We start from the raw sequence: 24,705 nt of genomic DNA on the forward strand, positions 1-24,705 counted from the left end.
AGCTCAGGACTCTGCTTCTGTGCCCCTCTAGGCATAAAGCAGGGAGCAGCAAACACACAGTCTACACCCACAACATAAGTGTCAAACACCCTTTAGTGGTACACAGAGGTGCTGCTGGCCACATGTACAGACTAGCTCTGTTGGCCAGAATAGCCGGCCCTTCACCGAATGTGCACCATCTCCTCCAGGAAGGGGGTTTTCATGCAGCCTGTGCAGAGCTGATCCATCCAGAGTGGGGCCTCGTGCTGCAGAGGGGTGCGCCGTGGGTAGAAGGTGAAATTCACATCGTAGTTCAGCAGGCAACTGATGGATGCCATGTAGATATCAGAGAACCGCACCAGCCGGCGTGAGAAGTACGTGGGGTTGTGGAAGGTGCGGAAGATGCTTCCAAACTGGGGGTTGAACAGGTTCTTTGTCAGCGACCTGGGGGAAAAAAGACGGAGCTCTGTAGATCAAAGGCACTTCTCAGGCTTGCTGCCTGCCCAGTGAGAGCCACGGTGAGTGTCATCCGCACTCCAGGCACTCCACAGCCTCACAGGCTTCCCAGAAGACTCTCACAACAGCTGTGCTCATCAATATTTGGCAACTGGCAATTTGGCAATTACTGCAAAACAACATTGGCCTCAGCACCAGCGGACAAAGCCCTCTTGGGCCCAGCATGAACGACGCCAACTCAGATAAGAATCCATGCCTTTCCAGCTCGCAGCAGCCCTCCTAAGTCCAGTGGTGTGATCCCAGGTTCCTCCCCAAAGTTTTGCAACCCCAGGCCACTCCACTCGCACAGGATATTTCGGGATCAGCCTCCCACTCAGGCCTGAGGCAGGCCACCCTTGTGCACTGAGCCCACAAGGAACATTCACCACGCTGCCTTCCTCAAAGCTGTGCCTGCTACAGGTGCGGACCCACCTGCAATGCCTGCAGTGCCAGGAATCACAGCAGCCAGTCCACATGCCCTCCTGGCACAGGCTGACACCACCACAACCCCTTTCCCACCCTGTATTCAACCTGTCCAACCTCTCCTGCTGCGGGACTGCACTGCTGCAGCCCAGCACAGACATGAGGCAGCAGGGAGGGCCATTGGCCAAGAGCTACAGCAGCACCTTCCCAAAAACAGGTTACCAAATAGACCAGTGCAGGCCTGAGGGCCCCTGAGAGCTCATGAGCAAGCAGGGCAATGCACTGACCTGATCTCCTGCCGCTCTTTCATCCACTCCAGCAGTACCTGCTTTGACTCCGCATCCTGATACATCTGCAGAAACAACAGCAAGTGCCAGGTTACATCAGCCCTGTAAACCACACCTCCAGTCCCCCTCAGTCCCCTCAGGGTTTTCCCATAACTCACACACCTGCGAAGCCCCTGCACCAACTTTGTTTGAGGAGAATAAGATGCTTTTTGAGAACACAGGAAAGTTATGATATCCTCTGATTCCTACACCAGTCCCATGTCTCAGACTTGGGTGAAGGCATGTTACACACCCTGCTCAGACAGGAGCTCTTTACCTGCATCCTCTCCAGCAGCCCCGTCAGAGCCTGCTGCCAGGTCAGGGAGTGCATGTACTGCTCTGTGTTTATGATCCGAATCTCTGTCTCCAGTTCAGGGACTATGGCTCCAGTCCTCCAGCCGTGACGCAGCATGAGGTCCTAGAGGTCGGGGTGAAAAAACAACTGCGAGTTCAACATGAAGACTGAAAACCAAACACAACCCTGTTTCCAAGAAAAGTGGTCTGTTCCCACTGCAGATCCTCAGGGGACAGCCATCCTAACAGTCCGTTCTGGGTCACACCAAAACTCCCATCTCCCAGGCACCAGGATCAGCTGCAAGAAGCATCTAGAAACGTGGGCTCCACGTGAACTGCTCTCAAGTTCACAGACCAACAGTCATTCTTTTCTGGCAGAAAGTACCTCAGGTGCCCTTTCTGCATGGCTTCCATCTGTGTGACAGCAGAGTGGGATGCTTATGTCCAGGAAAGCGTCGCAAAAGCCACAGCCTAGAGCGCTAAGCACAGTATGCCAAGACCTGCATGCTCAGAGCAGGGCCCTGCCTTACAGACCAACACAACCACAACAGTCACACAGGCTTGCTGCCACCTTGCTGCATTCCCTCCTCAGCCTTTTCCTATCCTTCACCAGCCACAGCACCACCTCCTCTTCAATAGGACCACAGCACTGCCTCTCTTGCTCTCCTCTTACCAAAGGAGATAACCAGCTTGCTCTGCTTCTCTCCTCACTTCAGCAGCACTCTAACAAGCTTGCTCCAACCTTGCTATCATCTGCTTTTAGGCTTCCTCCCCCCCCAGCAGTTTTAGGCATTCTGGGACAATCTGGGCCTGTAGAGTAGAGCAGGGATTCACTCTGAAATACACAGTGATGCCAGATGTGCAGAAGTCTGGCCACACTCACCTCCTGGATATCTGACTGCCCAAAATGCTCAGCCTGGACACAGACAGACCCCCCTGACACACCGCAGTGCTCATCACTTAAAGCCCTGTTGGGGTTCACGCAGAAGCAGCACGCGCAGCTTTTTACTCACCGCAAGATCACTGTACAGATGGTCACCAAAGTAGAGCACCTTGGATCCACGCCAACCTGTCAGCCTCAAAAAATCAAAGAGATTACCCTGCAGGTAAAAGGAGAATAGGAAAGTGAGTACAGGCCAGACATCTTCATCCTCAGTGTGTGGAACGGGGCAACCACCTCAGCAGCACTGTCAGCACAGCTGGACGTGTCACTGTACCGTGGCATGTAGATGTGAGCACTCTCAGGAGATGTTAACCTGCTCACTCACCCACCATCCAAATTCAAAGGCTTCTATCCTTCTCTATCTGACCTCACTTCCTCTTCCCATGTGACAACTCCCTATACAACTCTTGGCCATCCTCAGGCTGCGGAAAAAGCCAGAAACTCTTTATACCCCAATAAGCAAGTCAGGAAGTCCTGTGCCCTAGCACACAGCAAGTTGAAGGGAGCACATGGACAACAAAAGGAGGCAGCTTGGAGACAAGATGAGAAAAGCTGAATGGTGGACAGAAGGAAGGCAAAGTGCTCTGGGCTCAGAAGACAAAGATTTCACCTCACAGGATGCATGGGGGGCAAGATGGAGCAAGCAAGGATGTCAGTAAGGAACACTTGAGGCTGTTCTCAGATCACTGACTGTCATCTCAACCAAAGCACTAAAACCCACGCGTTCACAGCAATTGCTTACCCCACCCATGAAGCCAAGCAGCTTGGGCAGACTCGCAGCTAAGTAAAACAAACCAACCCCCAAAGCACCAGCTAAAGCTGCTTTCAAGGCTTTCCAAACATCCTGCCAGCACACAGAGGAGACCTTAGGGATTCCCATCTCCACACAAGTTTTCCACATGAGTCACAGGGGAAACAAAACCCACTAGGAAAGCAAAAGGCCCCATCGGTGCCAGCACCAGCAGTCACACCAACCTGCGGGCTGCTCAGCAGCAATACCTCCAGCCTGTGCCCATCTCTGCTGCCAGGCAGCATGCTACTGTTCACTGCTGAGTGAAGGCCGGCAGGCCTCTGCATTTCTGGGACTTCCTCTCCTCAACTTGCAGACTAGGAGAGGGAGCTCAGAGGTGCCACAAACAGAAAACTCCATGTTTTTCAGAAAGGAGAGAGACAACAGGCAGGATTGGAGGGCCATCATTTGAACTTCCTAGTCCCTAGTGCAGAATTACTAGTCCCTAAGATCCCATTCATGTGGGACACCCACAGCACAACTGCCATGCAGCTGTGAACCTTGCAGGAGCAAGGCACCTCAGGAGCCTGCAGTGATGTGCTGGCACAGCAAGATCCATGGCGAGGGACACTTGCCCAGAAGCATGCTGTGACAGAAACCACAAATGCTGGAGATGGGATGGACTACTGCCACAATATATGGTTACATCCCAAGAACCACACTTAGGCAACAATCCCCATGCAGTCAGATTAATGTGATGGGGGAGAGGGACTCTCCAGATGGGACTGGAGAGGACCCCAAAACCCCACCGTCTTCTCTCATCCTTTCCTTTCCCCAACGCAGCACTCATTTGGTTCAGCAATCTGTGGCCACAAGATGTAGGTGATCAAGAGTAGAATTTAACTCAGCATGCCCGAGGTGCACCTCTTCTGAAGGAGCTGCTAACCAACTGAGAAAGCCTGCCCACGGGGAAAAAGACTTTCTATGGGCTCCGCTTGCGTGTTCCCAGCTCCAAGCTCTTGGCAGGGTGCAGTAGCATAGTGCTTTGACAGCCCCACTGGACAGGCCAGAGGCTTCTGAACAGCACTCCAGGACACGACCTACTTTTCTAGTGCAGGTCAGGGCACAGCTACTTGACTGCAATCTCACTAACATATTCTTCCCGTGGGATCCAACAGCTCACAAAACCAGGAACAAACTGTCCTAATGACAGAGGCCACTTTATCTCAGGGGACAGACCAGCTGCAAGAACACCCCAAGGCAGCAACTTCACCAGGAGCCACCCTTTGGATACCCATGTCTTTCAGGAAGGGAAGAGCCAGGCTTTGTACCCTTTCTGATCAACCTTCTTTCTCCTCCACAAACCACCTCAATGTGAAACCTCTCCTCACTTAGGAAGATCACCCTTCCAAAATGTGCAAAGCAGTCCCTGCTATTGCTAAAAAAACTTCAGTTTTATAGAAAGGTGCAGCCAAAAGAGACTGAGGCAGCAATACAACTAAGTCAGACAGCTTTGTGCCATCTCTCCCAATCTTGTGGCGAACAACTTGGAGTGAGATGTGGAATACCTCTGCACAAACATCAGACTGCAGGCAGTTCTGGACAATCACACTCTTGGGACCCCCTCAGGCACAGAGGTTTCAGGACTGGGACATCAGAAAAGCTACACATGCAGGGCATGTTTCACTACTTGCCACTTTTCACACAAACTGGGCAGCAGTGGGGAAAAACAGCCTGGCAGAGAGAACTCAGCACAGATCCTCCTGAGCAGAAAGCCCGGCTCCTGCCCTGTGGACCCTTCCTCCCTCACCTGGGCTGGGTGAAATACATCCCTATGCAGCAGTATGCCATTCTGCAGCATCACCCACACATGGAGCTGCATAGGAAACCATTTCAGAGAGGCAGACTGGTTTTCTCACCAGGCAGCTGTCACACCTTGTTTCAGCTCTGCCTCCTGCAACTGTAACAAGTTGCAGTTGCCAAGAGTGCAGCCTCTTTCTACACATGGCATGGATCATCTCTCACCAGCTCAGAGGCTGGTGTATCATATGCTAACAGGTACAGCAGGCCTTGTCAGGGTTTTCTGATGTACAGGAAGACCCTTGATCCTAACACAGGCATCTGAAAGGCTTTTCAGAAGCTTGCAAATCCTAATGCAGTGCTCCACAAAGTGCCAAGAGATACACTGAAAGCATTTAGGGGATCACACTGGTCAAGTGAGACCTCTCTACACGTGGCCACAAGGCATCTCTGGCTGCCACCAGCCACCACAGCACACAGAGCCTAGAGCATGCCTCCTTGCAATAGCCCTCTACCTCCGTTACAGGTGCTCTTCTCAAGGATCCATTTTTCACTTTTCAAACATCCACAAGTGATCTCTCAAAGCACTCCCTCTGCCTAAGAAGACTCTTCTGTTTTCTTACTATCTCCAGGCTCTTCCAGTGACTTCCAAGAGTGCAGGTGTACTGTGAGTCCCCAGGATTTCAGACTCTCGCTTCATCTCTCTTATGCACCCAGGTCACTTTACCTCTTTGTAGATCTTTCCTTTCTCCAGCTGGTTTATTTTGTCCCATTGCAGTGAGCCATTATCATCCAGTTTTCTAAAAGGTCTGGGAAAAAAAAAGAAAAGAGGGGGGAGGTGGGGGGAAATTTCAACTACTTTTGATTTTTAGTGACTATTACCCAGCAACTACAACATTCAAATCAGAAAACTCATTTCCCTGTGTCAGAACCCTGTTCATCTCACCAGTTCATTATGGCCCTCAGGCACCATGCAGTCATACATTTTTATCTCCAAAAGACCTAGATCATTATAGCTCCAGTCCGCATCCTTATGACACTTCACCCACATCCCATGGAGAGAAATCTTATCGAATCAGCTCAGTATACAGATTTACTCCTGGTTATGCTAGTGGTCTGGGGAGTGGGGGAAGGAAGAGGAAAGAACAGTTGGTTCCCTAGAGGGCTGAATATAGAATATATTCCTGGTCAGTCGTAAGCGGAGGCAACAAAGCAGGGACAAGTTCCCCAAACCAACAAACAAAAATGCAAAGCAAGCACGGTGGTCTGCCTATCATCTGGTCCCTTGACATCTCCTAGCTGATCACAAAACCCAGCTGCCACGTGCAAAGGTTTCCAGAGCTACCAGTTACAAAACATCATCGTACTCAGTAACTAAAACCACAGATAATTGCTTTCAGGAACAGGAAAAGGAATTATGTTGGCACACTCTCAAGACCTATTGCCAAGAAACAGCCAGCTGTCATACATACCGTTCCACTTCTTTTTTCTTTCTAAAGATTGAAGCACACTAATACCTCGAAAATCTAAGTTAAGCTCAGGCCATGAAGTAACTCTGGAGGTTTAAGATAGCTAATTTTAGGAACACGCTTTCTGTTTGGCATTACTCAGGAGATACTTATCCCCAGATTGGTTGCTTTTTGTTGACCAAGACAAAAGCCTCAGAGAGTACCTGAGACAGCGCTGGAAGGTTGCTGGCATACTGGATCTAAGTTACACACAGAAAACTATAAACTGCTCTTCAGGAGGGTAGGAGAAGCTGTGCACTGCAGACAATGGGGCATAAAACACACACAGCACTGCAGTATTGCATTGGGGCACATACTTTCGCCGATCAGTGAAGAAGTTGGGTTTGTCAGCTTGCACAATGACCATGTCGAATAAGTCCCGCCAGTTCTTGCCAACCATGTGTTTCATTCCTTTGTCCCTAGGGGGAAAGGAACAGCAAAGTTAACAGACCATATTCACCCAACACTGCAACTTCACAAGAGTCTGTCCTAAAACTACCCTCATTTCAGCAACAAAGAAGAAAGCACAGTATTTTCCAGAGTCTCACAAGGCTGCCTGATGGCATGCAGGGCTGTTGTAACACTATGACCAATGTCAGGCATCCCATCCTTCTCTTGTTACCACAAGAAGTCCAGGGAAGTAATAAAAGTGGCAGCTCCGTAACACTGTGGCCAGACACAGCTTCACAGCTTCTTGGAAAAGTGAAAGCCTGTGGTGTACAGTGAGCAGCAGGGTGCCACGTTCACCACAACTGATCCCCACAGTGCCTTCTCATCACTACTGCCACAAAACTCTCTAGCTTGGATGAGAGAACGTACTGCAAAGCTCTTGCTGTGCTGTGGTGACACATCAGTGCATGTTGGTGGTACTCACACAAAGCTAAAGGGACTGTTTGTAATGAGGAAGAGTTTCTTCTTGTGGTTCACCAGTCTGTTTAGGACAGCATAGATTTCATCACCGTGCAGAATGTACTGTTCTAAATTGGAATAAAACAGACATCAATCAAGAAACGTTGGCAGAGGTCATGAACACATTCCTTTAAAAATCAAACAAAACCAAACCTGACCCCTAAACCAACAGAGATGCAAAAGGACCAAGTTAGATCCATCTCAGACGGGGCAGGTAGTGAACCACTATGGTGATAAAACAGCCTTCCTCATCCTCGTCAATCCCATCTAGAGGAATGAGAGAGCCTGAGGAACTGAAAAGGCTGGCAAGAAAGAGGGCTGATCCCAAATAGGAAGTCATAGCTGCTCCAGGCCACAATCACATCAGGAGCCTCTTTCCACTCTGAATGGAAGTCTCCCCAGCCTTCCTAGACAGTGCCTTTGCAATGTTCACACTATGCCAGGGACTGCCAACCCCTATTTAAAGGCAGAAGGAAAACAGACACAAAAGCAATGATGTAGCTGTTTTCTCTGTTAAAACACGATTCTCCCTCAGACCCTAAATATCAACTGGTCCTTAATGCCACTCTAACCCTTGGCTGCCTTTAGGCATGCCACAATCAAGACCTATGTAGGACCTATGTAGGACCTATGCAGCAATCGTTTGCAGAATGCCACAAAGCACAGGACACAAAAATGGATTTTGCAGCAGAGCTCTGCTTAACTCACCCATGTCTTTTTCAATCCATTTGTACATCACTCCTTTCACATGAACATCTCTAATAGCATCCTGAAGAAAAGGATCGAGAAAAAAAAAGTTTCAGTTTTATATATGGCATTCCTGCTTCCCAGCCTATTGCCACCACTGAGGAGGAACACACTAATGACACACCTTGCCTTCTTGCTGAATGAAGTAGTACTGCTTGGTATCAGTGTAGAGGATCCTGCTGAGCAAAGCTTACTGACATGGTGAAAAGAACACAGTGGCCAAGCTGACACAATATAAAGAGAGAAACCTCAAAATCTTTCCATTTGGGAACAGATCTTGGGAACATGGAAAGGTTTCAGTCAACTGAAAACTGGAAAATATTGCCCAGTTTTCAAAAACGGCATGAAAGAAGGCCCTGATGATTACAGGCTTATCAGTATCATCTCAGCGACCAGCAAAATTATGGAGATTTGGTTGGGAGTTACCAGAAAATGCTTGAAAACAGAGTCACTGGCCGCAGCCAACAAAGGTTAACAAGGGAAAAATCCTGCTTAACAACCTTGATTTCCTTTTATGATAAGGTTACCCACCTAACTGACAAAGGGAAGCCAGCTGATGAAATCTTTTTGGACTTTTGGTACTGTCTCTCACAGTACCCCTCTGGACAAGATGTTCAGCATGCAGCTAGACAAAACAATAACATGATGGGTGAATAACTGACTGGCAGACCAGGCTCAAAGGGTTATAGCAAATGGGGTTCCATCGGTCTTGTGGACAGTGACTGGTGAGGTTCCATAGGGCTTCATTTTAGAGTCAGTTCTCTTTAATCTTTTCATCAATTTATGGGATGCAAGACTTGAAAGCAAACTAAGTCTGTGGATGACCTTGGGAGGAGCTGTTGGCTCCCTTGAGGATGGAGGCCTTGCAGAGTGATCTTGACAAACAGGAGGGCTAGGCAATTTCCAGCTGCATGGAATTAAACAAGAGCGAGTGCCGGATTCTGCACCTGGGGTGGGACAGCCCTGCCTACATGTATAGACTGAGGGATGAGAGGGTGAAGAGCGGCCTTGTGGATGATGGAGCTCAGGAAGCATTTGGACACTGCTCCCAGATGTAGTGTTTGATTTTTGGGTGGTCCCATGAAGAGCCAGAAGACTCTATCCTAGTCCCTTCCAACTGAGGATCTACTACAACTCCATGATTCTAGGAAAGCACTACTTCCTTCCTACTCCTGGAAACCAGCTCATGTTAATGCACTGCTACCAAGGCTATCAAGGCTGCAACTCCAAAACCATTTACTGTCCCAAAATCTCAGTGGCCCGGACATTAGCTGGCTCTTCTTCCTTCCATATGCCTGTGGAAGCTTTATCAAATATAACCCAAAGCATGGATTGTGAGAAAAGTGAACAACAGAAGTGAGCATCTGTGATTCCTGGCTTCCAAGAGCCGGGGAAGGCTATCAGCCCCAGCCTCAGGTAGCCAATGGGCACAGAAGCTTCCAGTAGGAGTGCTGGTAGGTTGGGTTTGTTTGTTTGTTTGCCAAAACAGAGTTGTCCAATTTTCAAGACGGAGGCAAGCTAAAATAACGTTGTTAAGGGTATCCAAATATCCTCTATTTTCCAGGCAAGAGGCCAAGATGCAATGCATTTCTGGACGCACCCAACTAAGATTTTTCACAAGTCTCCATCCAATGAGATATACCAAATACACAGGGCCATTTCACAAACATATTTAGCAGTGTTTGCACATGTTTAGAGGTACTATTTTCATCCATGAGAATTTAGATTGATAAACAGAGGCTGCCTTTCCCCAGGACACTTAAATCACTGCTACACTAAGTATACTCCTCCGGGACTTCAGACTGCATGCCCACACTCACTACTGCCACTGCGGGGGCAACGTGTGCACACAACAGCACACCATCACCTGCTCTCGCTGCCATGCAGGTGAAACTTGCGAGTCAGCCTAAAATTAATTTCCTTCAAAGCTGGTAGAGAAACTGAGTTTACATCTTAGGTGGGGGACAATGAAAGCGGAGGAGGCACCTCTTCAAAGCAGAGTTTGAGGAGTCTCCTTTCGTCACTTGGATCTCAATGATAAAAAGGCAGCAGAGGACACTCTAACTCCCCAAGAGACTGCCCTATATTGAGCTATAAGACTGAACATCAAGTGAGAGCACTAAAAAGAAAACAACTTCATCTTGACCAGCACTGGCAGTCAAAGCAAGCAATGCCTGGCATTTGCGTCAAAACTACATTTGCAGAGCAGAAAGAGATTCCAAGGCACTCTTCCCCATCCCAACAGCAATAACAAAAGGAGCAAGGGAAGAACTGTACGTTTTCTGCAGGACTTAAAAACTCCTTCCAAGGAAAGCTTTCTCACTTTCCAAGATGAAGCAGCCAAACCAGTACGTCAGGAGCACAGCTTTACACATCCGCTTCAGCCTTTACTGCTGCCTTAGGGACTGCACTTTTGACTCAGTGTCTCTGGTGCTCACTCCCAAACACACAACATTGCAATTAGAGTCACCACCAAGAATTACAGCAGAGTATCAGGTTCAGACATGTCTTAACTCACGGCAAGCCTGAGTGATAGTAGCAGATGAGGCTTGGACATCTGCCTGTGCAGGCATGGAAGGGTCTCTGTTCTCATGTCCACAAATCATTTCTTTGTGCTTGCACTGCAGGGGGATTCATTTTGCAAAAATGTTTGTTTATGCTCACTGTCCAAAAAAAAAAAAAACCAAACAAAAAGCAAAAAAAAAAAAAGGCTGCTCTGGTAAGAGTACAAATCAGCTGCCATCTTTTCAGTAAAAATTTCAGGCATTGGCACAGATTTCCCATTGTATCCCACCTCTCTTCCTACCTCAGTCACTCCTTCAGGAACAACCACATCCCTCAGCAAGGGATGCAAGGACAATGAGGGCTTGAGCACAAACTGCTAGGCAGAGGCTATGGCAACCACCCACCTGCTCTCAAGGCCTCAGCTATGAACAAATCGCTTCTGACCTCAGAAGAAGGCTCAGAAGACACTCTTGACAGAAGACCTCTGGAGTCAGCTGTGTACCCTCTTCTCATTTTCCCCACTCCACAATCAAAAACTGTTCAGGTTTTGTGAGAAACTGGCTGACATGCTCTTATCAAGCACCAACAGCAGGTCAGAACACAAGCAGTAATCCTCGGCTGCAGAAAGCTGACAAGGTGGATCCTTATCACAAAAGCAGCAGCACAGATGTAGCATTTCCCTCACAAGAGGGCTGAACAGTGTATGTACAGGCTGCTGCCAGAGGATGAGCCTAACACTCCCACGAGGTACAAACCCCAAGCCCCACTCTACGGAGAAAAGCATGAAGTGGGGCTCAACTACCAGGGACACATCATCTGTCAACAAATGTCAACTAGGACAGCAATTTCAAGCACTTGCATCTCATTTATAGCATTAACTAAGAAGTTAAATAGTATCCTCCAGCAGTGGTAATAATCTTATATAGATCCTTCAAATGCTGAGAGTGAAGTTGGTGGGCACAATCAGCACCTTGGACTAACTGGCTCTTGAAAGAAGTCAAAGGCACGCACAGAGAAACATCCCCAAAAGGATCAGCCTGTCCTGCAGATGCAAAGTGAAGGGGTGGATTTTCAGAGCAGGCAAGGGAAGGATTTTCCAAGACAAACTCTATCTAAAGCAAACTATATGGTCAGATAAAGCCTCTTTGAAAAATAAGATATTAACAGGAAGACAGAGCTTACCAGTTTGCAGAACTAGAAGACATTTACTGAGCTTTGTAGCATATTTTCCAGAGAACCTTCAACCTCACTGGCCTAAACACTTCCACAGGAGATACATACAGCAACACCAACTCTGCAGTGCAATCACAGACCTAACGTATTCTGGAAAGCTCAGGAGAGCTTGCAACTCTGATGTGGTATGAGCTATCGGGCTGCTGACGTTTTACTTACAGATATATCCTTGTAAAGATGGACCTGGTCAAACTCAATGCCATGAGTTATGAAGTAATCAATGACTGACGAGAGCAGCGTCATTTCAGGAAGAGAGAAGATGTCCATAAATTGTTTAAGTGAAGGACCCTAGAAAGCAAAATAAAAAAATAATACAGAAATGTATCGCACAAAAAATGTTTAAGAAAAAAAGAGAAAATGCAAATCCAAAAAAGCAAACTCTTATCACCCAGCACCATTTGGAAGGGACAACAAAAACATGTAGGGGAAACAGACAATTGCATCCTGACCCAGTCACTCACCTTGCATTAGGTAGGGTTGCAGCTGTTTCATACATTTGTTATTCTCATAGCCAATCAACCATTCACCTATCAGCAGATCAACAGACAAGTTTTGCTCCAGAGAGATCAGCCATCCCATACAATAAAGCAAAAGACTCTAGCGACTCTCACCAGTAAACCAAAATCAATGTTATCGTTTGTCACCGAAATGCCAGATTTGCCAAGGGAACACTTATTAAGATCTTGTACGTGAAAAGCAACTTGGAAGCAGACTTCTCAATGAACCCAGCTGCCAGAGGTGCCTGGCAACCCAGTCATGGCATGCCTGTGCATGTGAGCTTCGAGCAACCCATGACTGATGGCTGCAGTCACAACTCTCTGGAGTAATACTAGTCCACATCAGAAGGCATTTTTTATAGCTATGTAAAAGACAGACGTGAAAGCAGCATCCAAGAGATCACAGAGGGTACTCAGAGTGGAGTGGCCAGATGGCACGTGCTGCCTAGTGCCAAACACATGACACTTCTTGTCAGGATGCAACACCCACAGCACCCTCCATTCAGTCTGTACCAGTCAGGGTAAAACAGCCAGCACTAGTGTTGCATGATCTGAAGGCAATACTGAGGCAGCACAAACCGGGGACAAGGCAGAAGATGCAAAAGGGCAAAGAAACAACAAAAAATATTTTATTGTGACCAAAAACTATGTCGTCATGCTGAGGGTTACACAATTCCCATCCATCCAGCACAGGACAAGTTGACCTACAGCAACCCTTTGGTCTGGGCTTCGTATCTCATGGTGGTGCTACTAAATAATTTTTGTGAATCTCAATAGATTTTTGTCCATTTGGATGTGGTTTTGCTAAAGGAACATTTACCCTACTAGGAAAAACAAAATTTCCTGAAAATAGTTCCCCATCTTTTTTTTTTTTTCCTCCATAGAAGCATAGAACTGTTTAGGGTGGAAAAGACCTTCAAGAACATCAAGTCCAGTCACAGAGTCATTAAGGTTGTAAAAGACCTCTAAGATCATCTCGTCCAACCATCAACCCATCACCCAAGGCCACCAAACCATGTCCTTAAGGACTACATCTACGCTTTCCTTGAACACCTCCAGGGATGGTGACTCCACCACCTTCCTGGGCAGCCCATTCCAATGCCTGACCACTCTTTTGGAGAAGAAATTTTTTCCTATTTTCCAACCTGAATCTCCCCAGCACAAATTGAGGCCATTCCTTCTCGTCCTGCTGCTAATTACAGGCAGATCAACACTTCATACGTATCACAACTTTTCCCCAAACGTTCCCCAGAACTGTTAAGGGATGCTGGGAGAGAAGCAAAAGGGATGCACACAAGGCAGTTCCTATTCAAATCACTAGGTATAGGATTTAGCAGAACTCAGCAGAGCAATTGCCTGTCCAACCTTTGAAGACCTGAAGCTTAGACGAGACAGTTAAACATTCAGTGTTAACTGCAAAGAATTACCTGGTAGTTAACTGACTCTGACTTAGTTACTGTGCCTTGTGCCATTACCCTACAAGGTAAGTCTGTCCTCACGCCCTCCCTTTGGCAGCTATGACCTCATTATATCAGAAAAAAACCTGACGTAATTCAAGATGAGAACTGCACCACAGGTTTAGAATGACATGTACACTTCTTCCACGCTCACAAGTTCCCTACCTTACTTACATGCTAACTAACACTAGTCCTGCCTGTAAAAGGCACGCTACTTGCACTGCCTAATCCTAGGCAAGATCTGTTCCTACCTACTGCGGGTGCTGGGATGCCAGCAGCTATCCACACACTCCTGCAAACAGAGGAAAAAGAAAAGCCTTAACGGAGAATACAAACATGCTTCAATCACATCAGTACTGTTTGTCTGTCTTTGACTCTGACTTTGCAGCCGTTCCTTGAGTAGTGGGCGCAGGTGAACTTCATGAGGTTCAACAAGTCCAAGTGCAAGGTCTGGCAACTGGGTTGGGGCAACCCCCACTGTCAGTACAAGCTGGGACATGCAAGGATGGAGCACAGCTCTGCTGGAAAAGACCTGGGGGTGCTGGTGGGTGGCAACTGTACACGGGCCAGCACTGTGCCCTCACAGCCCAGAAAGCCAACTGTGTCTTGGGCTGCATCCAAAGCAGCACAGCCAGCAGGGCAGGGAGCTGATCCTGCCCCTCTGCTCTGTGCTGTGAGGCCTCACCTGGAGTGCTGCATCCAGATGGAGAGCCCTCAGTACAGGACAGATGTGGGTCTGTTGGAGTGTCCAGAGGAAGGCCACAAATGACCCAAGGGATGGGAGCACCTCCCTGTGAGGACAGGCTGAGAGCTGGGGCTGTGCAGATGGAGAAGAGAAGACAGTGGGGTGACCTGAGAGCAGCCTTCAGTATCTAAAGGGGCTGTAAGAAAGAAGGGCACACACCCTTTAGCTGGGTCTGTTGTGACAGGACAAGGGGAAATGGTTTCAAACTTAAGTGGGGAGATTTAGATCGGATATTTAGATCGGATATAAGGAAAAAAGGTTCTTTTTTTTTTTTTTTTTTTTTTTTTTTTTGAGATAGAGGTGGTGAAGCACTGGCAGAGGCTGTCCGGAGAGGTGATGACTGCCTTGTCCTTGGAGAAAATCAAGGTCAGGCTGGACTTGGCTCTGAGCAACATCATCTACCTGTAGGTGTCTCTGCTCATTGCAAGGGAGTTGGACCAGATGAACAGCAAGGCCTCTTCCAACTCTAATGACAGGAATGATCAAACCAGCAAGCTATAACATCAGGTGGGATGGCATTTCCCTGACGTGAACCATCTCCCAGAGATGCACATGACCATCAGCACTGCAGGTCTCACTCTAACCTGGACTCCTTTTGGAATAACCACTTGTGAAAGCACAGTGTGACTGCCCAGCACAAACTACAGGACTGAAGACAACGCATAACTGCTGTGATACCTGCAGAGCACAGAAAGGCACCTGGTCCTGCAAAAGCTCACAGCTTGAAGCAGACTGCATGCTTGTGGTTATTTAAGAAGGGTTAAATCATCCCAGTTTGTCAGGAGAGAGGAGGGCAGTACAGCAGGAGGATAACTGAGTGTGCTTTATGGACAGATATCAAATCCTGAACAGAAAGATTATATTTCAAAACCGGAAACGACGCTGAGCTATAAACAGAGAATATACTCATCCAGAATGCAACTGCTCAGATTAATTGTTCCCAAGAGAGAGAAATCAAGTAGTGACACTGCTGGAGGCTTCAGACTGCAGACTCAGGGCGGTATTTAGCAGAGGAAGCCTGCTCTTCTTCCAGCTTCCCCATAGGCCACTGAACTAACAAAGGTCAAGAAACAAAGCAAGTCTGGGGGGAAAGGGATGTGAATGGCCCTGCTAGCCCATAGAACCACATCAGGCATTTGTGGAAGAAAATCTCTCCCCTAACCTCCTCTAGTTCAGGCAACCAGAGGATGCCAACCCTACAAAGTCCACTGAAGAGGTCTGAAGGGTTGTAGCAGGGACCCCTTTCATGAAGGAAAAAGAAAACCCTATACCAAATCAGACTTAAACGCACTGCAGGCACTCTGCTGCTACACACACACACACACACACACACACACACACACAGACCCTTCCCCCACTGCTCTGTGCAAACACCATCCCTGCAGGGCTGTCCTGGTAGCTTGGGAGGAGGATTTGGCAAAAGAACAAGCAGGGAACATTTTCCTATCAGTCTCCAGAGCCATTCAGCTCCAGGCCAATAGCCCCGGTGTTCAGAAATGCTTTGCAGATGGCTTTCACATGTTAAACTGCTAAATAACCTCTGGGGCGAATTCCCACTGGAACAAAAACACACACACTGCAGCTCACTACCTCCAAGGGAGGCTGGGGTTATTTATACGCTCACACAATGCACTGTTTTCCTATCCACTAAAAGAGCTTCTGCATCACAGCAGTCACGGGCTTACAATACCTTGCCGTAGAAGTCGCTCATCTGATACAGGGGGATGTGCTGCGTACCTCCATACAGCTCGATTACCTCTTCATCAGGCACTGGTTTGAGCCCCCTGCACAAAAACCAGCAGTGTGTCAATAATCGCCAGCCTGCACTACAGACTGCAGAGGAAGGAAAGTGGGGACGGACAGGCTCGTTTTAAAACTCACACATTTCTCTTGCACAAAAGGAAGCCTGACAGGAACACGATCCTTTGGATTCACATAACCTTACCCTGACATTTTTCAAATACCTTGCCTGCTCCTTTAACTTAATTGAGGGGTTTTATCCACATTCCAGCAGAGTTCAGACAGAGGTTTTCCCTCTGTATGCCATCAGTCTGCTCGTGGGACTGCTCCATCAAACAGCCCCATCAAACAGCCCCCACCACCCAACTCTGGGAGCACCAGCTGTCCAGCTTTGGAAAGGTTGCTTCCACGAAGTTTGTCACCACTAAATGATAAACCCACCGTTCAGTTTTCCTGAGCAAAGTCAGCCCTTTGCTAACAGAATATTCAACAGGAATTGTTCTTCCCCCAGAATACTGTAACCACAGCCAGGCCTACAAGCTGTGCTGTCCCTGAACAGATTTTCTGGCTGCCGGAGGCTTTGCCTCTTGCACAATTGGTGATGGCTGTTTACTCAGGCAGTCAGCAACTTTCTCTTTACATATCCTATCAATGCACAACCTCTAAGAAACTAAAAGTTGCCTAAGCTTTCCTCAAAAGCAAAGGGCAGTTTAGAAAAAAGATGCTTTGCAAAGGACACTTACAGAAGACCACTAGGAAAAAACACTTACCTTTTTTTTTCCCCTCCCCTTGGAAATCTCTTTGTGAAACTACAGTAAAACATGTGGCAGTACCAACCCCCTCCCCCTCAAACAAAAACACTCAAAGAAGCCAATTCTCTCTGGTTATGAAATTCCCTTCTTAATATTCTTAGAGTATTTTCTGTAACTGAAGCATAACAGCAAAAGGGCAGAGTTCAAATGAAAGCCAATGGTTTCCACGCTCAGTAAATTCAACACAGATTTACAGCAGCACTGCTGTAGATATCTGTGCATTGCTACTTCTTATGCACCAACCCCACTTCCCTCATTGGTCAGTACCCCCATTGGTGCTGGGCCTCCTCTCAGTTTCCAGCCTTGTACCTTCTTGGACGCAGCACATGAAAGCAATCCCTTTGCTCTCAGTTTGGCCACTTACAGCAACGCACACAATGGAAGAGAAGGAAAAACAGGGCAACCTAAGCCTCCTACTAGGCCCAGGTTCTGATGAATCATTACATTAGTGAAACTTTTGAGTTTATTTGCACGTCCAGACCACGTTCCTCTTAGCTGTGTGACAAGCCAAGGCGTACCGCTGCTGGGATGTGCTCCTGCTTGGAGCAGGTAGGCGCAGACGTGGACCACGTGCACTGCAGGCCTTCCCTGGGTGTGCTGTTTACTCATGTGTGAGCACAGGCACGCTGTAGCTGCAGCTCAGATCACACAGAGACATGATCAGCTGGATTATTAAGTATTACAAAAAGCTCCAGGTCTTCCCACACACTTGGCTTGAAATCCTTGAGAAAAAAACTCCCCGCAATTATATGCCTGGTAAGCATCTGAAGCAAGTGGAAACAGGATGAGCCAGACAAGACTGTGCTCTGCTCAAAGGGAAAAAAAAAAAGCCCATATGCACCATGAATTGTGGTTACTCAGATACAGTAATCTGCATATAAAGGCATTTAGAAAATAATGTTCAGAACTGACAGACCTATATGCTGTCCCAAGCTGGACATAATGGAAAGCATCGATCTTCATCAGAAGACTCTGTGAGAAGGGAACAAAGGACAGGTATTTACCATGAGAACTCAGCAGGAATACGCCAAAACCATGTTTAAGTTTCAAACTCTAAAGAAATGATGTTTAGAAAACAGAATTCAATGCAAATATCCCACACCTATGTACTTAAAGCTACACCTACTCCCTGGACACTTCTACACACACTTATCAACACTGTGACTTTTTATAAGCCCCTCTGGCAAAGGCCCATCTTCCTGTGAGCCAAAACACCACTGCCTGCTGTGTTCTCGAGTTGGTGGACAGGGATGGAGCTGAAAAAGAAAGGGAGAGGACAGTGTTTCTGTAACTCAAAGTCTCTTATCTTTTCCAGAAGCATACACATTCCAAAGGGGCTTTGTGTTCTCTGGAGATCAATTTCTCATCTCGTTTATCTGAAGCAGAACTAAGGGGGCAAGCTCTGGCTTTGAGCACAGCTGCATCCAGTCATCTCCCTTACACAGGAATGCTCCCCTGCAACACTTCTCCCCCTCCCCAACACAAACGTAAGCTAGGATGCTCACAAGCACACCGGGCTCGTAACATCAGAGCTCTCTTGGAGCTCTCTATACTGCCTCACTCATGAGTCACCTCCTGCTCATCCATCATCCTGGAAGCATAACTCAAGCTCTCAGCACACAGAAAGCATTCCAACCCAGCACCACTCTGCAAATAAAATCAGAACACAGCTTTGAATCCCTTGTCCTGCTCCTACAGTGCAAGGTAACCCATTCCACAGAGCACTCACAACCTTCAGGTGCACTCTTTCATCACCACACTACACCACACAGGTGCAGCGTGTTACCTGCAGGCAGACCTCCTACATGGATTGCAGGTAAACCTGCTGGAAGATGCACTCAGACAGGCACTACCCAGTTTTTCATGTGCTTTGCAAATTCTGATCCCAAAAGAAGGGCAGTTCTCACCCTGTACTCACTGAAAGGGCACTTTGCTTGGCCAGGCCAGCTGCCTCTGAGCTCCCTCACACATCAGCCACAGATTTAAACACAGAAGGAGTTTCTCATAGGTTAACTTTGCTGTGCTCCCACCTGACTGCCTGGATGACATCACTGGGCAGCAGGCTTTCATGGAAGGGGTCCAAAGCGCTGAAAAAGGTTTAAAGCTTGTGCTCTGCTTGCCTGCACTCTGAAGAAGCATGCATCTCAAGTAGCTTGGATCTTTTTCCAGGCAGTCCTATTATTCGGATGGGGGGGTGGGGTGGGGAAGGCTTCCTAAAGCATTCTCCTGACAAGTCACTTCTATTATTAGGGTAAGACATAACTGTTCCTGGCAAGTACTTACTGGAGACACAGGATTTAAATGTGCTAAAAGATAGTAATGATCGAGCAAACAAGCTGGGCTTTTAATTAGTTAGTTTGTGGAAATAACTAACTTTTTAAATTGGCAGAGCTGTTTGCCAAAGACCTTTTGCTAGCCTGGCCCACTCTGCTGCAGGCTACGCAAACACAAAGGACATCTCAGCCCTGCAACATTTGTAAACAAGAAGAATGTATGCAATGGAAGGCACAGCCACCTGGACTGTGCGTTTCACTGACAGTCTGCTGATCAACGTTACTGTAAGCAACACCAGAAAGTATTTCTACTTAAAATACAACATGATGAATGACAAAGCCCGGGAGGTTGAACTTTATACAGCTTTACCTTTTGTACATCGTAGTGAAGCCCACGTATTGCAAACCCTGGAATGTAGTCATACTTCCCAAGCCCTTCTGGATACTAGGAAGACAGACAGCAATATTTTAAAAGCTATAGGCATTGATTGTCAACAAAAGCATTTCACCTGATGAGCTGGCTTAGGACTACCAGTCTTCTCACCCCAGGCATAAACCAATCGAGGGACACGTGCACTTTGTTCTGCCCCTCAGTAAAGAAAAGCGGATGAATGGAACCCCCAAAATAGCTGCTCTCATTTAAGGGACACTAACAAAAACCCAACCGATCCATTCAGGCAGTACGGACTTCCAGTAAGCTCCATTCAGTGTGTACATTTGGCAAAGCAGCGGCGCTGCAGAGTCCCTCTAAAAAGAAAGACATGACTGGAAGAAAATGCACGGAGCCTATTGCAAACAGGGTGTCCGTTACCAGGCGTGCCACGCAGCATCACCCACGTTGATCTGCACGTGCCAAGTCCTGCACCCCTTCACTGCTGGCCCACAGCTCACACTTATTCCTGATGTGTACCCCAAAGCTGGAAGCCTGTAGGCACCTCTTCCAGAGCCAGGGAAAAGAGAGCAGGTTATTTCCAGACTAAAGATCCCACTCCGTATTTACAAAACCTCAGGAATGCAGAGCTTGGTAAATGGTTCAACAGGAAATTAATTCCAGATACAGACAAAATGTTCCGCAATCAAAAACTGAAACGTGGAATTTATGTTAAAAGAAAAACAAACAAGCCAACAGTGCCACATGTGCACAGTGCTGCATTTGACAAGCACATCTGGGGCACTGCAAAGAGGAATGGGATTAACTGAAGGGAAATCCTCAGCGCACCGTTACCTTGAACTGTTCTATGAGGATGTCTCTGGCAGTGTTGAAAATCATGGAGTGCAGTAAGTTAGAATACTGTGCTAACGTGTAGTCGTAGTCAAAGCCATATATCTCAACATCTCCCAGGCTGATCTCGTTGTTGGCATAGATAGCCGCCGGGTTGAGGAGATTGCAGACTCCTGGTGGAAGGAGATCTGAGAGAGAAGAGAAGGGGGCAGAGATTAGAGAAACCCAGAGGACCACCACCATTTCAAGCTTTCCTTGTGGGCAGGCAGCCAAGGTGCCACACGGCAGCAGCCACAGAGCACAGCACTGCCAAGGGCTGCTGACCGCCTCAGACAAACTTCCCCATGGGGAAATGCACTGTGCAACCTCTGCCTGCGTCAGCAACCGTGCTAACGTCTGAGCAGCGCGGCTGCACAGCACCGCAGCAGGCAGGGAGACCAAACAACACCCCTCCCTCGGCTCTGGTCTACGCAGAGCAAAGCAGACCCAGCGGTCTGAAGTAGCAGATGTGCAGCCCAGCACAGCTCACCGACTGGCAGGGCAGCTGCAGAGCACAGCAGGGAAGCGCACACATCCCTCACCTCCTGAGCAAGGCGGGCAGGAGAGCTCCCCTCCTCGGAGGGCCTGCATTACCTCAGTGACCTGTGGGCATTTGTTTCCCACAGAGGCAGGCAGCCCCCACGGAGCAGCCCCTCAGGCATCTTTATTTCCTTTTTTAGGAGCAGAACGGAACAAAGTTGTGTACAAGCATCAACTATGTGTGTATACACACGTATATATATATACACACACACACATATATATATATACACATTTATATACACACACACAAACATATATATATCTATAACATATCTATATATATAAACAACAAACAACCTAAAACAAAACAAACACCAAACACCCCGCGCCATGAAGCCACGCTCTGGGAGCGTGTAGTGCTGATAGCAACAAGTAATCTGCGCTCTGCTGATAAACAGCTGTGGGAATAGGTCAGCTGCTGCGGTTTGTCACTCCAGAACAGGGCTTCTGCTTGTGAGAGCCACAGCAGAGCCAGGAGCAGAGCCAGGAGCAGAGCCAGGAGCAGGCCTGTCCACTTCTGCTTCCCACTCCATGAGAGCTGCCCTTTGCAAGAGAAGAGCAGTAGAACTCTCCCTACAGCAGGATCCCTCATCACATCCACACTGAGGGATGGAGATGTTCCCCCCCACATGAGGACAGGTAATGTTCTCTCAGAACGATGGCAAAAGCACCGATGTGTTCCTGATGCTACCCAGCGTCAGCAGGCAGTGCTTTTTTCCCCCTTCCTACCTTAACTTTTGGCTTTTAGTGAGAAGCCGTGTCAGTTCCTTAGGGCTTTCCCACTATCTCATCTGAATCTACGATCAGAGTGCCACCAGCCATTTTTCCATTAAGACTTTGCCTGGGTTGGCGCACCCAGTACATGTGCAAGTGTTAACCTAAAGAAGTGAACACAGAACTGCTTTCCTCTCCTAAAGGGAGGAGAATTGTAACGGCGAATGCACCCCGCTGCAGCTGCCATATCCCTACAGAGATCAACACTCACCATTCACCGTGTTTGGGACAACACATCCTGACAGTCCGAGCAGCACGATACGCCTTTTATAGATGTGAGGCTTACTTAGATTAAAAAAAGAAAAAAAAAAGAAATAAAATGTAAAAAGCCAGCTGCAAAAACGCAGTTAATAAAATCCATGGGAACCGGTGTGATTTTGTAAGGCGAGGGGATGAAGGGAGCCCAGAAGCAGAGCAGTGGCTGTGCTGTGCCACGCTGAGGGCAGGGGCAGTGCTGCACGGCTGCCCACCCCCCCACACAGCTCTCCTCCTCTCAGACATTTTGTCCCCAGCTTACACAGCGCGTTCCCTCCGGCCTCCTAAAGGCCAAGGGAAGATGCGTATGCCAGCCAAAATGCTTTCTCATCATCATTGCCTCACATGTGGCACGTTCCCTTACAGACGCTTCCCGGAGCGCCGTGCAGACGCTCACCTCCTTGCTGTGCTTTCTACCACGCACTGCTGCTACCAACAGAAGCCCACGGCTTCCCCGGCCCACTGCCACCCACCGCCTCGAACTCACGGCAGCCTCAAAGTCCCCAAGGAGAAAGAAGAGCCGCTGCTGCATGCCTGGCACACATCGACACCGATGTGCAGCGTCCTGCAAAGACTGCATCCACAGAGCTGCTGCTGCACCGACTCCTCCTATCAGCTGAGCAGAGCACAGTGCGGATGCCTCTTCTCCAAGAACAGCAGCTTTTGCTTTTTGCTCTGCAAAGCGGGATTGCTGGGCGGGATGAATAAATTACAGCAAGAAAAAAAAAAAAAAAGAAAAAACAGAAGCAAAATCGAAACCAGCTTTAGTTGTCAAAACTGAGCTACAATCACAGCCTCTCTGTCTGAGCACCCACCAGGAAGGGAGGCAGCACTGCTTACTCAGCGCTGCACCCGCGAAGTGTGAGCGCAGGGAGAGGCGTGTGCTCACACAGCTCAGGGCTCCTCTCTCCGAGCCACACTCACACTTGTCACACAGAGGCAAGAAGCCAGAAGTTCTGCCAAGGGTTCCCCAAACAGCCGACGTATTGCAGCTACACGCTCTAGGGATGCAACGCTGAACACACACATCTCCTTACGGCCAAACCTTCGCTTGTTTTCCAGATCCGCTGTGTTCCAGGGCTGTGCATTTCCTACGCTGCAGGATTCTGGGGGCTCATTACAAACAGCGCCTTATCAGCCTTCCTCAACACCTCAGATACCATCAACCCAAACACCGACAGCCCCGCTCAGCATCGCTCCCCCAGCATGCGGCCGTGCGGTGCTCAGGGCAGAGGGCAGAAGGCAGCACAGCAAGCACAGGTGGTACTCCCAAACCCTTACGGGCGATGCCCACAGCGCAACCACAGCCGTCGGCTTTAACATCACAGCTACAAACGGAGAACAAAGGCCCAACTCAGTTCCGCTGTACCACCACCAACAAAACCCAACGTGGGCCAACCCGTGCCTCCGCTCCGACCCTCGCCATCCCCATCTCGCATTTAGCTCTGGAGGTAACTCAGCGCCGGGCCCAGGAGCGCACACCAACTCCTCTCCTGAGGCTCCCTGAGCGCTCCATGCCCTGTGCCAGGTCTCGGGCGCTGCGCTGGGGGAGGCAGCAGTGACAGAAGCTGCCGATCTCAGAACTACAAGACGGCTCTTCCAGACCCCGCGGCTGCTTCTGTTTATCTAAGGGCTGGAGAGGGAAAGCGAACAGAGAGCTATTTAACGGCAAAGCGACGCTTCCCAGCTCTCTGCGCTGCTTCCTTTCGGAATTCCAGGAGTCCAGAAACCTGCAGGAAAAAAGTTCTCAGCCCTTATGCCACGCAAGCCATTGTTCCACGCCTTTACGGGGCTTAACGCGGCTGAGATCCCACCCGCCGCAGCCCCGAAGCCCGCAGCCCCGTCGTGCACACGGGCACATCAGCCGACAGGGATGGGTTTCCTCCCGGCCGGGAGCGGCTGAGGGACCCCACGGCGGGAGGGGGCGGACGGAGCGCACGGCCACGTTCCCGCCGCCACGGAGCCACGCTCCGGCGGGGCACGGAGCGGACAAAGGAGGGGAGCTCCGGCAGGGCGGGGCGCGGCCCTTACCGTAGACCAGCTTCTTCATCTCGTGGTACCTGGCCCACAGGTAGCTCCGGGTGTCGGCGCCCTCGGACGGGGCGGGCTGGCCGCCCGCTACGGGGCCGGGCTCGGCGCCGCGCCGCGCTCTGCCGCCGGGCAGCGGCTCCCGGGGCTGTCCGTGGCCGCCGTCCGCGGGGCCGGAGCCGCTCCTGGCGCGGCAGCCGTGACACGACACGGCGACGGCGAGGAGCCGGGGGGCCGCGCCGCCGCCCCTCCGCAGCGCCGCGATGCCCAGCGCCGCCATGGCCCGGACGGACGGAGCGGCCTCAGGGCACGGCCGGGGCCGAAGCGGCGCGGGTCGCGCTACGAAGCCAGCCCCGGCCGCCCGCGGCGGCGGCACCGACCGGGCGGCCAATCCCCGCCGCGCCGCGCGAGGGGGCCGGGCCTGGGCC

The 24,705-nt window shown here is 49.3% G+C and overlaps 1 protein-coding gene across 5 annotated transcripts; it reads right to left on the minus strand.

Annotated features, from left to right (window-relative positions):
- Nucleotides 1–75: 75 nt before the first annotated feature.
- Nucleotides 76–24,620, minus strand: NT5DC2 (5'-nucleotidase domain containing 2). 5 transcript variants are annotated; one of them, XM_046900198.1, is made up of 16 exons: nucleotides 22,737–23,112; nucleotides 22,206–22,279; nucleotides 21,220–21,348; nucleotides 20,642–20,826; nucleotides 19,787–19,861; nucleotides 18,060–18,115; nucleotides 16,282–16,375; nucleotides 12,052–12,180; nucleotides 8,116–8,176; nucleotides 7,373–7,475; nucleotides 6,816–6,917; nucleotides 5,718–5,799; nucleotides 2,531–2,617; nucleotides 1,501–1,641; nucleotides 1,185–1,249; nucleotides 76–423 (listed from the first exon to the last, which is right to left on the minus strand). In XM_046900198.1, the coding sequence occupies exons 3-16, from the start codon at nucleotides 21,266–21,268 to the stop codon at nucleotides 162–164; spliced, it is 1,491 nt and encodes a 496-aa protein (XP_046756154.1). In that variant the 5' UTR covers nucleotides 21,269–21,348; nucleotides 22,206–22,279; nucleotides 22,737–23,112; the 3' UTR covers nucleotides 76–161. The 5 variants fall into 5 exon arrangements, with proteins under 5 accessions (XP_046756154.1, XP_046756155.1, XP_046756153.1 ...); XM_046900199.1 differs by having other exon boundaries at nucleotides 22,647–23,112; XM_046900197.1 differs by lacking the exon at nucleotides 21,220–21,348 and having other exon boundaries at nucleotides 22,784–23,112.
- Nucleotides 24,621–24,705: the final 85 nt, after the last annotated feature.

The sequence above is a fragment of the Gallus gallus genome, chromosome 12, assembly GCF_016699485.2.
Source record: "Gallus gallus isolate bGalGal1 chromosome 12, bGalGal1.mat.broiler.GRCg7b, whole genome shotgun sequence".
Classification (NCBI taxonomy): domain Eukaryota; kingdom Metazoa; phylum Chordata; class Aves; order Galliformes; family Phasianidae; genus Gallus; species Gallus gallus.